This window comes from Felis catus, chromosome C1 (assembly GCF_018350175.1).
Source record: "Felis catus isolate Fca126 chromosome C1, F.catus_Fca126_mat1.0, whole genome shotgun sequence".
Lineage (NCBI taxonomy): Eukaryota > Metazoa > Chordata > Mammalia > Carnivora > Felidae > Felis > Felis catus.
In genome coordinates this window covers 64262338-64275748 of record NC_058375.1, presented here as the reverse complement: position 1 = coordinate 64275748, position 13411 = coordinate 64262338, and the positions used below count along the sequence as shown (strand labels likewise).

The 13411-nt window shown below is 43.2% G+C and overlaps 1 protein-coding gene across 2 annotated transcripts in view; it reads right to left on the bottom strand.

The window, feature by feature from the left end:
* Positions 1 to 6553, bottom strand: part of ST6GALNAC5 (ST6 N-acetylgalactosaminide alpha-2,6-sialyltransferase 5) — a 175152-nt gene extending 168599 nt beyond the window's left edge. The window contains exons 1-2 of one of the 2 annotated variants that reach the window (XM_045036038.1): positions 6217 to 6553; positions 5148 to 5375 (exon numbers count right to left, since the gene is read on the bottom strand). In XM_045036038.1, the coding sequence (XP_044891973.1) occupies positions 5148 to 5375; positions 6217 to 6231 (243 nt within the window). In that variant the 5' untranslated portion in view covers positions 6232 to 6553. The remainder of the gene's footprint in view (positions 1 to 5147; positions 5376 to 6216) is intronic. The other variant, XM_019837264.3, reaches the window with a different exon arrangement.
* Positions 6554 to 13411: the final 6858 nt, after the last annotated feature.

Genomic DNA, 13411 nt, shown 5'->3' with positions numbered 1-13411 from the left:
GTTCTTCCTCCAGAATACCCAATTTTGCAACTATTAGACCTTCAATGAATATTTACTTAGGGCTATGAATCGTTCAAAAACCCAGAAACAAATTAGCTACAGAACTACATATGGTGATTAAAAACATTTCAAATGATGGTTCTCAAACTTTAATGTGCTTAAGAGTTGAAAGGGAAGACTGTTAAAATGTGAACTCCCAAATCTCATTTCCAAAGACTCTTATGTTATAAATCATTTCTTCATCTTTCTTCCCATAATTATTATTAGTAGTAGTAGTAGTAGCAGTAGTAGCAGTAGCAGTGGTAAACCAAAGTAGGAAAGATGAGATACACATACTGGGTCCTTGGGACTCCACTGATGTTTCTTATAGAGGAAGGACTTTACATATGGTGAGGTAGCTTTGTCCCTCTCCACAACCCCCTTTCCCCAAACACTCTGCTTTCTTCCTTCCTTTAATAAATACTTGTGTGTTCATTAAGTGTCAAGTATTATTCTAGGGCCTGGGGTTAAACTGGTCAACAAGATGTACAAATACTTTGCTATCTATCACAGCACTTAGATTCTACTTGGGGGGGGGGGGGGGGAGACAAACAATAGACAAGGAGACTTTAAGATTCTTTCAGACCTTGTTAACTAATATAAGGAAAATAAAAGAGGCTAATATGATAGAGAAGACATGTGATCTGAGGACTGAACGACCAGAAGGAGCCACCCATGTAAAAGATCTTGGGCAAGAGCTGTCCAGGGAGAGGGGACAGCAAGTGCAAAGGTCGTCAGGCAAAATGAGGATTCAAGGATCAGCAAGGAGACCACAATGGCCAGAAATGGAGAGGGAACCAGCTCAGACTCATTTACCAGGTGTGGTCTGGGCTTTGGTGTGGGAGTATCTTGGCATTACTCCTTGGGAAGCTGGAGAAATACTTCTGGCTCTCAGAATTAAGGAAGATTATGTATTTCAATAAGTGTTATATGAACACTTCTCCTATTAAAGGCAACCACATTACTGCAACTCCTCACCCATGAAAAACAGTTCATTTCATAATTCTTTTTGGTTGACAATTTGTGATAACAGGGTTTCATCACCATTGGCGGATTCTATTTTGTAGTACTTGAGCACTAAAATTTAGGTCACTTTGAATTTAAGATCCAAATTATCTATCGTTGATTGGATGCCTCAAATATTGTAAAACGGAATCTCATAAATGGGACAACCTTGTATTTGGGAATTTATATGCTTTTTAAAGGAAGAATGCTTATGCCACAATCCTAAAGTAAGTTATATGGCGTGTGCCTTTTTTTCTGGTTTTGAATTATTTTTCAACTCTTGCATTGACCTGTCCTATCACTCCAACTGGACATCCGTGAATTAAAAGCAAACATACCTCCAAGCAGTTTCGTTTTGTCTGAATAACTGAGTGCTTAAGGAAGGAAAGAACCAAGGACAAGCATGCTATTAGTGTGTGTAAAATCCATTCCTGGGAGCTACTACTGAAGCAAGGAGATAGCAGCTCAGCCTCAGACCCCATTGATCACTGCTCTTTCATAAGCCATCTTAGAAAAGGGCAGCCCAGGTGACAAGTGGGCCTTCTGTGATAAGGGCTCCTGTCCATTGGAAATGGGAATCAGCTCATAGTTTCATTTCACAGGGTCCACCAGATGGCAAATGACTTTATCTACCCGGACCAGATCCGGGCTGGAAACAGAATGCATTCCATGCCCCCTTCCACTCTGCTGGAAAAATTGGAGTTTTTCTGTGAAGGTTGCTTGATTTAGTGTGTGTGTGTGTGTGTGTGTGTGTGTGTGTGTATCTGTGTGTGTCTATGTGCACAAATGCACACTTAAGCGTGATTATAGTTCTAAATACAAGTTTCCAAATGCATGAAAATTGTCTTCTTTGCTTGTGTCTGGCTGATCTGGTTAGAAATCAGTAGCTTCCAAAAATGGGGACCAGCATAGTAATGGCAGGATACAGATACAGTAGCTGCAGTGACAGACATGTAACAAGATTGAAATGAGTTGGTGAAACATTTGTGGGAAAAGGTCTGGGGAAAAGGGTTGGAAATGAAGAGAAAGAATCTACCTAACAGAAAATGAAATGTCTTCATTATCACAAGAAACTCCAAGTAGCCTTCACTTAGTCACACTGGAATTACAATTTCAGCTCACATCGTTTGCGAACAAGGAAGTAGAGAATATGACCATGGAAAGTGATATTTTAAGCTTCAACACACATTGCTCATCACTGGCTTGACTTGCAGCATGTCTTTCAACAAAAGCACATAGTGATTTAATCTCAACAGTAATTTAGTCTGCAGCCGTATGAGACAAGACTATCATTGCAGACAGGCTGTGATTTGTGAAATTCAGGTGCTGGGGATTAGGACCACCTGTTGAATTTAATCTTAGAGTTATAATGTTAATACCATCATGTAACTGAACATAAACACTACATATTTATCAGACTTTGGGACCTCCAGCCATGGAGATGTGAACATTTTCCTAAATGGTATCTGTAACTCTCTCCAGATTCTGTAAATCAACAGCAAATAAAAAGTCTGTTGGAATTCTGATTCAATATGCAGTAGCATATGCCTTGGTGGTCATTACATTCGGCACATCCTATAATTTTTCTAAGGCCTGATATGAGCGTGGAAAAACAAAAAAAGCAATCAGGCTATCATCTAGCAACACAGTAAGAATAGAAAATCTTTCATTCTTTGTAAATCAGAAAAAAAAAATCTTAGCAATATTCTAACAAATTTCTACCTCTGCCTAAGCAAGACTATAGGAAGATCCCAAGTAAACCTAAGGAAACAGCAACTTTTGGAGAGGACATATACACGTTACACATATACCTCCCTATAGCCATCAGAAATGAAACTTCACCCAATTTCCAGTCAGTTAGATAGTAACAGTAAAGTGATTACATTTTGAGTAGAAGTTTATATTTAGTTCAGTGGGACAATTGGGATAATGCCTGGAGAGAAGGCATAGATTTTAAGATTTGCATTTGTTCTTTTGCTTGGGGTAGGGTAAACGCTGTTGATCCTTTGAGTATGGAATTTGGTGACACGTTGGTTTTCTAGGAAAGAATGCCGTTGGTATTAATTATATGCAGAGACCTTCCTGGTCACATTTATAATTCTCTGCTAAGAATTCCAAGGACTTTCACACACATTTATCATCCATATAACAACTTTACAATTTATAAAACCCTTTATTGCAGATTATGTCAAATTCCCATATGGGAGTTTCAACATTCCTTCCCAAAAAGGGCTGGTTTTCATTGTAATGAAATAAGGCTCTGAAACATTGAAAATGGAATCCAATAATATATTTGTGCAAATAGACACTGTTTTGAAAACAAATATGAGGGAATCATATTTTGCCTTATGCTATCAATGTTCTTAGCTGGTGTCTGTCCAGCAGGAGAACACAGAAAGGAAAGTATTAGGAATACCTTCCCAAAGGCAGATCAAAGCTTTCAGCAAATTTACCTTTTCACACCCCATTAATCAAAGCTTCGCAAGAGCTATCTAGCCATTTTCACTAAACAACAGCCATGAAAATCCACTAAGTTCAATAAATTCATCATATACCAGTTACACATAAACACCACATCCATCCAGTCAGAAGCAGATGTCTAAACTTTTCTAGAACTCTAGCCCTTATGGGTTGCTTTTGCACATACAGATATAAAGGGTGTAATCAATCAACATCTCCAAGAGAAAACTGAAGCTGTTATTATAAAACTAATGACCCTCTCTACTCTTGATTTTAGGATTCTACCCCCAGCCCCTCCCCCCATCTCCAAATCACTTCCTAATGAAATCCCTTCCTCTTTTCTGCTTCCCCAAATTTTCCCCAGTACACATTCCACCTTTTCAGAGAGAATTTCCTTAAACCTTCCAGGACAGTGAACTTTCTCATCTCCGCACCCTAACAGTACTGTTTTATATCTAGCATTTCTTATACATTATACCTATCAGTCTACCTATCTAACCATCCATCCATGTTTCATGGTATTTTTTTTTTTTGTTTTTTCCACAAGTATCCAAAGATCCCCAACCCTGGGTCCTTTTGACCCTCCAAAATCCTTTTGGCTGTATGCATTGCATAAATGAGTGGAAATATTTTGACTGCCACTTAAAAAAAAGTTTGACTTTTTCATGCACGGTAAGGCCAATCTTTGTTTTTCAAGCAAAAGGACCGCCTGCTAAATATTACTTTGGCTCATAACCATAAAATCTAGTAATACAAAAAGCAGAAGAGCTGCGTGGTTTCAAGAAACTCTCTAACCTTTATAGAGCAGATACAGAGTGGAACTGTGTTTTAGTAAAAACATATTAGGAGCTTCAAATAATGGGGAATATATTTAAACTGTATTAAAATGTCTTTTCAGAATCAGGAAACCTGATTAGAATTCTCCCAGAGGCTTCTCACACTGAAACCAGAGATTTATTATTTGGGGGAAAGGAGGCTCAATTTTTAAAAATCCATCTTATTAATTATTAGCCAAGCCATGCAACGGCTTCCCGGAAGGCAGAGAAAAACAGGCCCTCAACGATGAGTTTCAAGCCAATGGAAGCGGAGTTTGTGCCTCCAGCCTTCCGCGCCTGCCTTGGGACCGCTCCCCAAGGCTGTGGCAATTCTTCCCAGAGCAATCCGAAGCCGAGATCAGAGGGGAATCTTCGAGCAGGAGCCGCCGCGGCCGAGGACTGGCAGTCACTCACCCACCAGTTCCCAGCGGGGCAACGCTCAGGCTGTTACTCGCGCCATCGCCGGCTCTCCTCCCAGCAAGGGCGCGACTGGGCTGCCAAACCCGACGCTTCAGGAACCTAGCACCCACCCCCGCAGCTGCAATTTTGGGGCTCAGTGGGTTTCACCTCCGGGGTCGGTTCCTGTTACGATACTGGGCTTTAGGTCCGCTCATCTCCCCCCTATTCCCTGGAAAACTTTACCTCTGTCTCCAAACAGGAATTCATTCCGAGAAGGAACTCTCCCACCCCACCCCGGCGGCTCCGCTCCCCCTTCCACCTCCTCAAGGCACCTACTCACGGCGCCTCCCAGCCCCGGGAAAGGGGGCAGGCTCAGGTGTGCGGGATCCCCAGGCTGGGTGGTGCGCGCGCCGGTGAGCGAGCTGTCACCTTGTGGTCCGCCACGCCGAGGTATCCGTCCAACGGCCGCGGTGCCGCGGGGATCCGGGGTCTCGAGGGGGGGCTGCTCTCCGCCGACGGCTGCGCGCTGCCGGTCGCCCCTGCCTGCTGCTGCTGCTGCTGCGGGGGCCGCTCCTTCTGGCCGCCGAGGCTGCTGTACACGAGCAACAAGCTGGTGCACATGGTGGTGAGCGCTAAACACACAGCCAGACCATGGCGCTGCGGGCGGGCGGGAGAGAGCAGAGGGGAGCTGCTGAGAGCCCAACCCGGAGGAGCGCGCCGGCGGTGACAAGCGCGAGGCGGTCAGACGCTCGATGGGGGGGGTGGGGGGGGGGACGGCGCCGTTCCGGGGCTGGAAGGAGGTGGCCGGGGTCCCAGCCCCCCGCGCGCCGCGGGGGCAGGAGAGGCACCGTCCTCTCGCGCACGGCAGGGGATGCTCCCGAGCGTGGCTGCTCTCGGCGGACGCCACCACCCAGATCTCTCGGCAGAGGGCAGGTGGTGCGCGGCGCCCAGCTTACGCGAGGGAAAGCGCGCCGGCCGCGAGGGCAGAGGTGGGCTCTCACTTTGAGGAGGGGCCCCCTCCCCCAGCTCCGCTGCTGGAACCTCTAGCCCTTGCACCCTTTCCTTCTTGGACCCGCGGGGCTCTACCTCGGCGATTCTTGCAAGTTTGAAATCCGACAAGAAAACCAAGAAAGTCTGCAAATGTTTCCCCCCTCCCCGCCCCTCTTAGTTTTTGCCAGGCTGTTGCTTTTGGGTATCCTCCACCCCTGAACCATGCGCCCACCCCTCCACCGCTTCTCCAGCTCTCCGTGGGGCCCCAGACCTCTCTCCCGAGATCCAGGAGCCGAGGCAACCCGAGTTCCCATCCCGGCTCTGGGATTCCGAGCCAGGCAGAACCAGGGAACCGGAAGAGGGCACCGAGCAGGTGGAAAGTTGTCCCTTTGTAACAGGCGACCTCGCGGCGCAGGGGTAGGCGCCCTGGAGCTCTCCCGCGCGCCCCGGGGACGCTGCGTCCCGGGGTCCCCGCCTCTGCTCAGAGGAGTTGCAACAAATGACTCACCATCAGGGTCTTCATTTTGGGCACCTCTTTTGTGAGGAATCCTCAGGCACACGCGTCCGGAGCCACTTTTTCTTGGAGGGTTTCCATGGTGGGTGATGGGGGGGGCGGGCGGCTCTGATTTTCGCCCGGCTGCCAGCCGCGGCTGAGTGGGTAGGAGAGCCGCGGGACCCAGGAAGAGCGGCTGTTGCAGAGATTAGAGACAGAATTAAAACTGAACCGGACCCTCGTAGTCTCTCAGTGATCTACACAACTGCCGCCTGCCGCCGCCTGCTGGGTCCTAAAGACCTCTGCATCTCCCCCTTTCCCGCCCCCAAATAATAATCTTTTCAGCCGAGTGGAATTTCTGGGGCGAGAGAGTTAACCGTGCCAATGTACCCACCTATTGGTCCGAGGGCTTATTTATCTTTTATGAAGTCATCAAGTAAAAACGAAGGAGAACCCCATTGGATTCTGAACATGATAGCCATTTGAAAATTTGCAAACTAAATTGTTTTGTAATTTTGATAAGAAGTCAACTGTGCAAATGTCAGTGGCCCTATTTATAGCTTTTGCATTTGTGTTCCTAGCATGGGGAAATCTGTCAGGAAATAATTTTTCCAAAAAATTATTTATTATTTCAGTTGCCCAGTTGTAGGCTTTCTGATATCTCCTTTAGTTTTACTTTTTAAAGCCAATTATTCTCATGCATCCTTTATATTTAAATTTTCATCTAAATTATTTAACTCATTACTTGTTTTAAAAATTACAATTTATATTTTTATCAGAACTTTGAGGTTTCTAGTGTTCGTCTAAATGATTTTTAAGTGTTAGAAACAGTCGGCACATCACAGTCACATGATTAACTGGACCTGTAGATTCTTCCTAATTTTAAGGAAAGCTTTTCAGCTGCTAGAGATAAAACTGCTTACTGCTTATTTTTTGACTCCTAAGGACTTTGGTGCTCTCCTTGTAATGGTCTACTGCCCTGACAGTACATAATTTCACATTTAGAATTTCAATCAAAAATTTCCAGAAGTTACCGTTGTATGTTGGGAAATTCATGTCAACAGCTTGTTGTAAGGCCACTCTCCCTCCTGCATTGAGTTACAAGTGGCATTTGTTAAATGTCTAATTTAATTAAAACATATTTCCTGTGAAATTAATCAGTGAGAATAGTTGTCTTAATGTATTACTTAACACCTCACCTGTAGCAGTGTAATGTTAAAGATTACATTGAGATGGAAATGATCAGCAGGCCAACTGAACCATAGGCACAATAAGAGCTTTCTCAAGGCCAAAAAAGGCATTACAATCATTTTTTAATCTTCAGTAATCCATTGCTCCACTGATGATACAACAGGAGCTATTTTTAACCTACGAGGCATCCTTCCACACTTAGTATTAAGGAAGTTAAAATTATTGGTACAACAGTGACTATCAATGCAATGTGTTTAGGGGGAGGCAAGACACACGCAGGATTTAGCCTTTTAAGGAAAAGCAAAAAATTCAAAACACGGTCCAACATTGCCAGCCTTGAAGCTGTTTATTCAATTTGTGCTTTAGGCATGAATAGTACCAGTTGTTAGGGCAGGAAAAGCGGCAGCCAGAGGAGAATCTTATCAGGTCTTAGCAATTCTTTATTGTATGGGTGCACTTGACACTCAAATTAGGGAAACAAAGGACCAACTTGATGAATCATCACAAACAGATTATCTGTGTTTCTCCAGGGCTCCTTCTGAGATGCTGCTACACTAAGCTCCTGCATTTTTCAGGATCATTCCCCTCCCATCTAGCAAGTTGCCCAGTGACCGATAAAACACGTCTAATATATTTTGCTATGCCAAACAGAGCCATCATATTTATGATTTAAGCTCATGGCAGCACGTTGGACATCTGTTACACGGTATGTCTGACCACATTCATTAGGCTTATGCTTTTTTTTTTTCCTCCTGGGATGGCAGTTAGCTAGTTGCTAAATCCACTTATGAGATGGCCAGAGTAAATTTAAAAATGTAATTCTGAACTTGATTTAAATAATTTCAAGGTCTCTGGCTTTCAAATACTTGATTAGATTGATGTGATGGTTTTAGGCAGTCTGGCCTGAGAGCAAAATGGACAAGGTGGGGTGGGGGAAGGGCAGATGAAACAAGTAACAGAAGTTAAAATCCTTGTGCTGTTCAATTCAGTGATCATTTAATTATCACCTGTTATGTGGTGGTTCTATATTAGGGAATGCAGGGATGAATAAGACACAGATCCCCTCTCCTCTAGGAGCTCACAACCGTGTGTGTGTGTGTGTGCGCGCGCACGCGCATGCATATAAAGTGTGCCACAAGTCTGCAAGTTGGCAACAAAAGGCAGCACTAGAGATTCAACATATATTTATCTAGTACCTACCATGTTCAGCACCTACTCTGGTGAACACCTACTATGTGCCAGACATTGGTGTTACCTGGACGAACAGATCACATGCTGCCCCAAGGAACTCAGTCTACTCCCACATAAATGCTATGAACCTTTATGTTACAAAGAACTAATTAGGAAACAAATACTTGATTTGTTTTTCAACCTCCAAGTGCTTGCTTGTTTAAGATCTAAGGGGTTTGATATTTTCAAGGTACCCACCGGTGAAGTTTGTGTAGCTTCATGCACACTTTTCAGTTAATCATTTGAATATCCAGAAAAAGAAGAAAATAGGCAGTGCTTGCAGACACTTGCTTGACCTGGAGACAAGAATACAAGCCATAAAGCTATTTTAGTTCATCTAACTTGTCCAGTTCAATACAAAGTGAGTCGGGGAATCACAATTTGCTTCTCAGAATCCAGGTAACTAAGATAGATTTCTCACCACTTAAAATTTTGCCACATTTTGCCTCTGGTGCCATCACATCCAATCAAATAGATTCCTACTTTTGAAGAAAAAAAAGAAAAAGAAAAAGAAAGAAAGAAAGAAAGAAAGAAAGAAAGAAAGAAAGAAAGAAAGAGGCAAGAAATTGAGTGTTCCGCAATGTAGGTTATGTGATAAACTGAAGGTGAGAATTTACAAGACATGTCATGGGGTGAGGAGGAGGAAGTGAAATCTGAAACTCAGAGGGGGCACCAGCCTGTAGGGCTTGGCCACAAAGGCGCCATGAAGCTACTGAAGGAGGAAGAAACTTACTGGAAACTCCTGCACCCTGCCCGTGATTCCTAAGTGACCTCACAATTTAGAAACAAGTGTTTCAAACATTTCAAAGACAGATGAAAAGCAGAAAATTACATAATGTAAATAGCATTTGAGATACAACTTGCTTTCCACTTGATCTTAGAGAAGGAGAGAAAAGTTTCACTAAACGCTACAAAAGCAAAAAGCTCACAAATGGCAGAAAGTCCTAGAACAAATTTGAAATTTGTCCATCTGTGTTCCGCACTTTGCTTAACTCCCTTTACTTCACAGGTTGTGCCTAGTGGGCTAGTTGGTTGAGAACAAGTCCTTGGAGTCAAATGTCCAGGACCCAGATTCGGACTTTACCACTTACCAGCTCTGTGACCTTGGGTAAGTTACTTAGTTTCTTCATCTAAAATGCCAATCATGAGAGCACCTACCTCAAAGTACTGTTAAATGAGATACTACAAGTGTCAAGAAGCATACTAACAGACTCTTAACTACTGTTAGTCATATTTTATGATCATGATTAATAAACTGGGTTTGAAGGCAAAAGACCAGAGATTGGCCTATGTGACCAAGAGCTACATGACCTTGAACAAGAGACTTAATAAGCGGGGGTGCCTGGGGAGCTCAGTCTGTTACACGTCCGACTCTTGATTTTGGTTCAGGTCATGAACACACAGTTCATGGGATCAAGCCTCACATTGGGCTCAGTGCTGACAGTGTGGAGGCTGCTTGGGATACTCTCTCCCTCCCTCTCTATCTCTCCTTCACTCACATAGTCTCTCTCTCTCAAAATAAATAAATATTCAAAACAATACTAAGCAGACTTATAACATCGGTAAAATGGATATAACAGAGCCTATCCCACAAATGCTTAGAAGGCTTGTTAAGATATTATATATGTAACTGCTTTGTGAACTGTATAACTCTGTGTAAGTTAATAGTCAGTCATCTATCAAATACCAATGGAGCATCTACTATGTGGCAGACCCTGTTCTAGGCCCTGGAATTATGACCAAAGCATGCAAGAACTCTGCCCTAGGAGACTATATTCAAGCTAGGGCAATAAACCAATGAAATAGAATGTCAGGCACTAGGGGGAAAAAAGCAGGGCAAAGCAGTTAGAAATTGGGGTGGAATGTGCTGTTTTAGTTAGGATACTCACATCTGAGCAGAGATTTGAATAAAGTGAGGGAAGGATCCATGAGGTATCTAGAGGAAAAACAGTCTAGGCAGAGGGAACAGCATGTGCAAAGTCCATGAGGGAAGAGCTTGACTGGCATGTTGAGATAGCAAGGAGGTTGGTGTGGCTGGAGAAGGGAGCAAGAGAGAGAGTGGTAGGGGAGGAGGGCAGAGAGGAAGTGGAGGGGCAGATCATCTAGGGCCTCCTAGGCCATGAGAAGGACAGTGCGAAGGAAACCCACTGAAGGGCTTAAAGTGGAGGAAAGCCATGGATCCTTAATGTTTTGGAAAGGTCATCTGGCTGCTATGCTGAGAATAGCTTTGGGGGAGCAAGAGTGGAAGCAGTGTGATCCCTTCGGAAGTTATTGTAGTAGTCTAGGTGGAAAGAGTGATTGGTTTCAGGATTTACTGGCTGTTGGGTATGCAGTAGGAGCAAAGGAAAGGAGGCAGACCAATGCAAGGCAGCTGGGAGAATGGAACTGCTATCTCCAAGATGGGAAACACTGCAAGAAAAACAGTTCTGGGTGGCTGAGAATGGAGAATTTGGATTTAGATGTACTCATATGAGATGTCACAGGCAGTGGGAGTTCAGCCATGATGCTGGGCTCAGAGATGTGATCTCGGCATCACAGCTCATGAAAGAATGAGGTCACCTAGGAATGAGCCAGGACACAGAAGAATAAAGGTCACAGGCCTGAGCCCCAGAGCTCCAAATTTCAGGCAGCAAGAATAGGAGGCATCGTTACAACAATAATACTGAAAAATAATAAATGACTATCTGAACTTGATTTGATTTAGATGGCTGATTATTTTCATTTCGAATGGATTTTCCATTCCAACACATTTAGTCATTTATGTACTCCAAGCACTTTTCACATTCTGTGATTGTACTGAGCACATTCATTTATGTATTTATTGTTCATCCTTTCTTCTACATCATACATTTTCTAGAACTGGAACTATGCCCTATTACTGTTTATAATCTACAAGCCTGGTACATAACTGAGGGTAATGATATTAATCACTAACATTTGTTTAGCACTTACCACATGCAGACACAAAGCTAAGAGTATTACATACATTAGCTTCTTCCATTCCCACAACAACTCCATGAGGTAGGTACTATTACTGCCCCCATTTCACAAATGAGTGAGCTGAGGCCCTGAGAGTCATTTGTCCAAAGTCACCCAGATATTGAGTGGTAGCATTGAGCTAAATAAATATTTGTTAAAACAAATAATATTCGTAAAAGAATGAAGGAAGAGAAAAGCTTTGTAAGAGTGCCATGACCAAGTTCTTCTAATGAACTCTAAATTGATATGATTTATAAGAATATAGTTTACACCCAATCTTGAGGTAATATAACCAAAGGCAGTTCTTTGTTTTGTGATCTGGTTTTTTTTTTTTTTTTTTTTTTTTTGCTACTTTTCTTGTTTTACGATACATTTTACATACAGTCAAATACACAAAATCTGAGTGTACAGTTTGATGAGTTTTGACAAAATTGTGCACCTGCTAATCACCACCACTCTCAAGATAGAGATCATTTCCATCATTTCAGACAATACCTTCATGCTTCCTTTTCAGTCATACTAACCCCACCCAATAAGCAAACAGGCAAACATTGTCCTGATTTTTATCACTACAGATTAACTTTCCCTATTCTAGACCTTAATATAGAGGAAGACATACAATATATATGCTGTTCAGTCTGACCTCTGCCACTTAGCATAATATTTTGAGGTTTACCCATGTTGTTGAGTGTCTTCACAGTCTGTCCCGTTTTATTGCTGAGTACTATTTTATGGTGTGAAAAGAGCACAATTGTTTTTATCCATTTTCCTATTAATGAATGCTCGGGTCGTTTCCAGTTTGGGGCCCTTAGGAAGAGACTTAAGAACGTTCTCGTCTTTTTGTAGATGGACACTTTCATTTTTTCTTGCACGAATACCTGGGAGCATAATGGTCAGGTCATGTGACAGGTGGACAGTCAACATGTGGAGAAATCGTCAAACTGTTTTCCATGGTGGTTGTACCATTTTTTATTCTCACCAGCAGTGAACGAGAGCTCCACTTGTTCCACCTCCAGGCCAGCACCTGGTGGCGTCAGTCCTCTCAATGCCTCTTTGCTTTTGGAAAGTTTTCAAGATAAAGAAATCCTTGCCTAGCCAGGACCCTTCCTCACTGTGTGGACACTGTGTGTCCACTCTTCCCTTCCTAATCTCATCTCCTGACTCTCTACCCACGAACATTTCGAATTTACAGGGACACCTTGAATTCATGGTATTTATGGTGAGTGAGCTGAGCCTTCACACAAGCTGCTCTACTTTGTGTTTCCTCTTCGCATCTCTGCCTGTGCCTGGTCCATTGGCATCCCCCATTTTTGGAACCTGCCGTGGGACCGTGAGGCTCCTCCTTTATGCTTTCAAGCTCGGGTAGAAGCACAAGCTGGGAACCACACAGGCCAGATTTGATGCAACCTCTGACTCTTAACTCACCTGTGACCAGAAGCAATCCACGGATAACTCTTCTCAAGTTTCCTCATTTGTAGTCGGCCAGTACTAAGACCTTTCTGGAAGAGAGAGTGGTTGCGTAGACAAAATATACTAACATATGTAAAGTGTTCACCACCTTTCTGACTATATGGATGGATCAAACAAAAAGTATGTTTTTATAGCCTGCTTCATATAAACAGAGGGACATCAATTCTCAGATGTTTATTGAGCTTATAATAAAAATAGTAATGAAGATGCATTGTGTACTTGCCATCAGGCATTATATTAATTATAGGCATCGACTTATTTAATGTGTAATAATGTCATTTCCATTTTACCAGCAAGGAAACTGAGATAGAGAGATGTGAGATCATTGCCCAAGGTCACA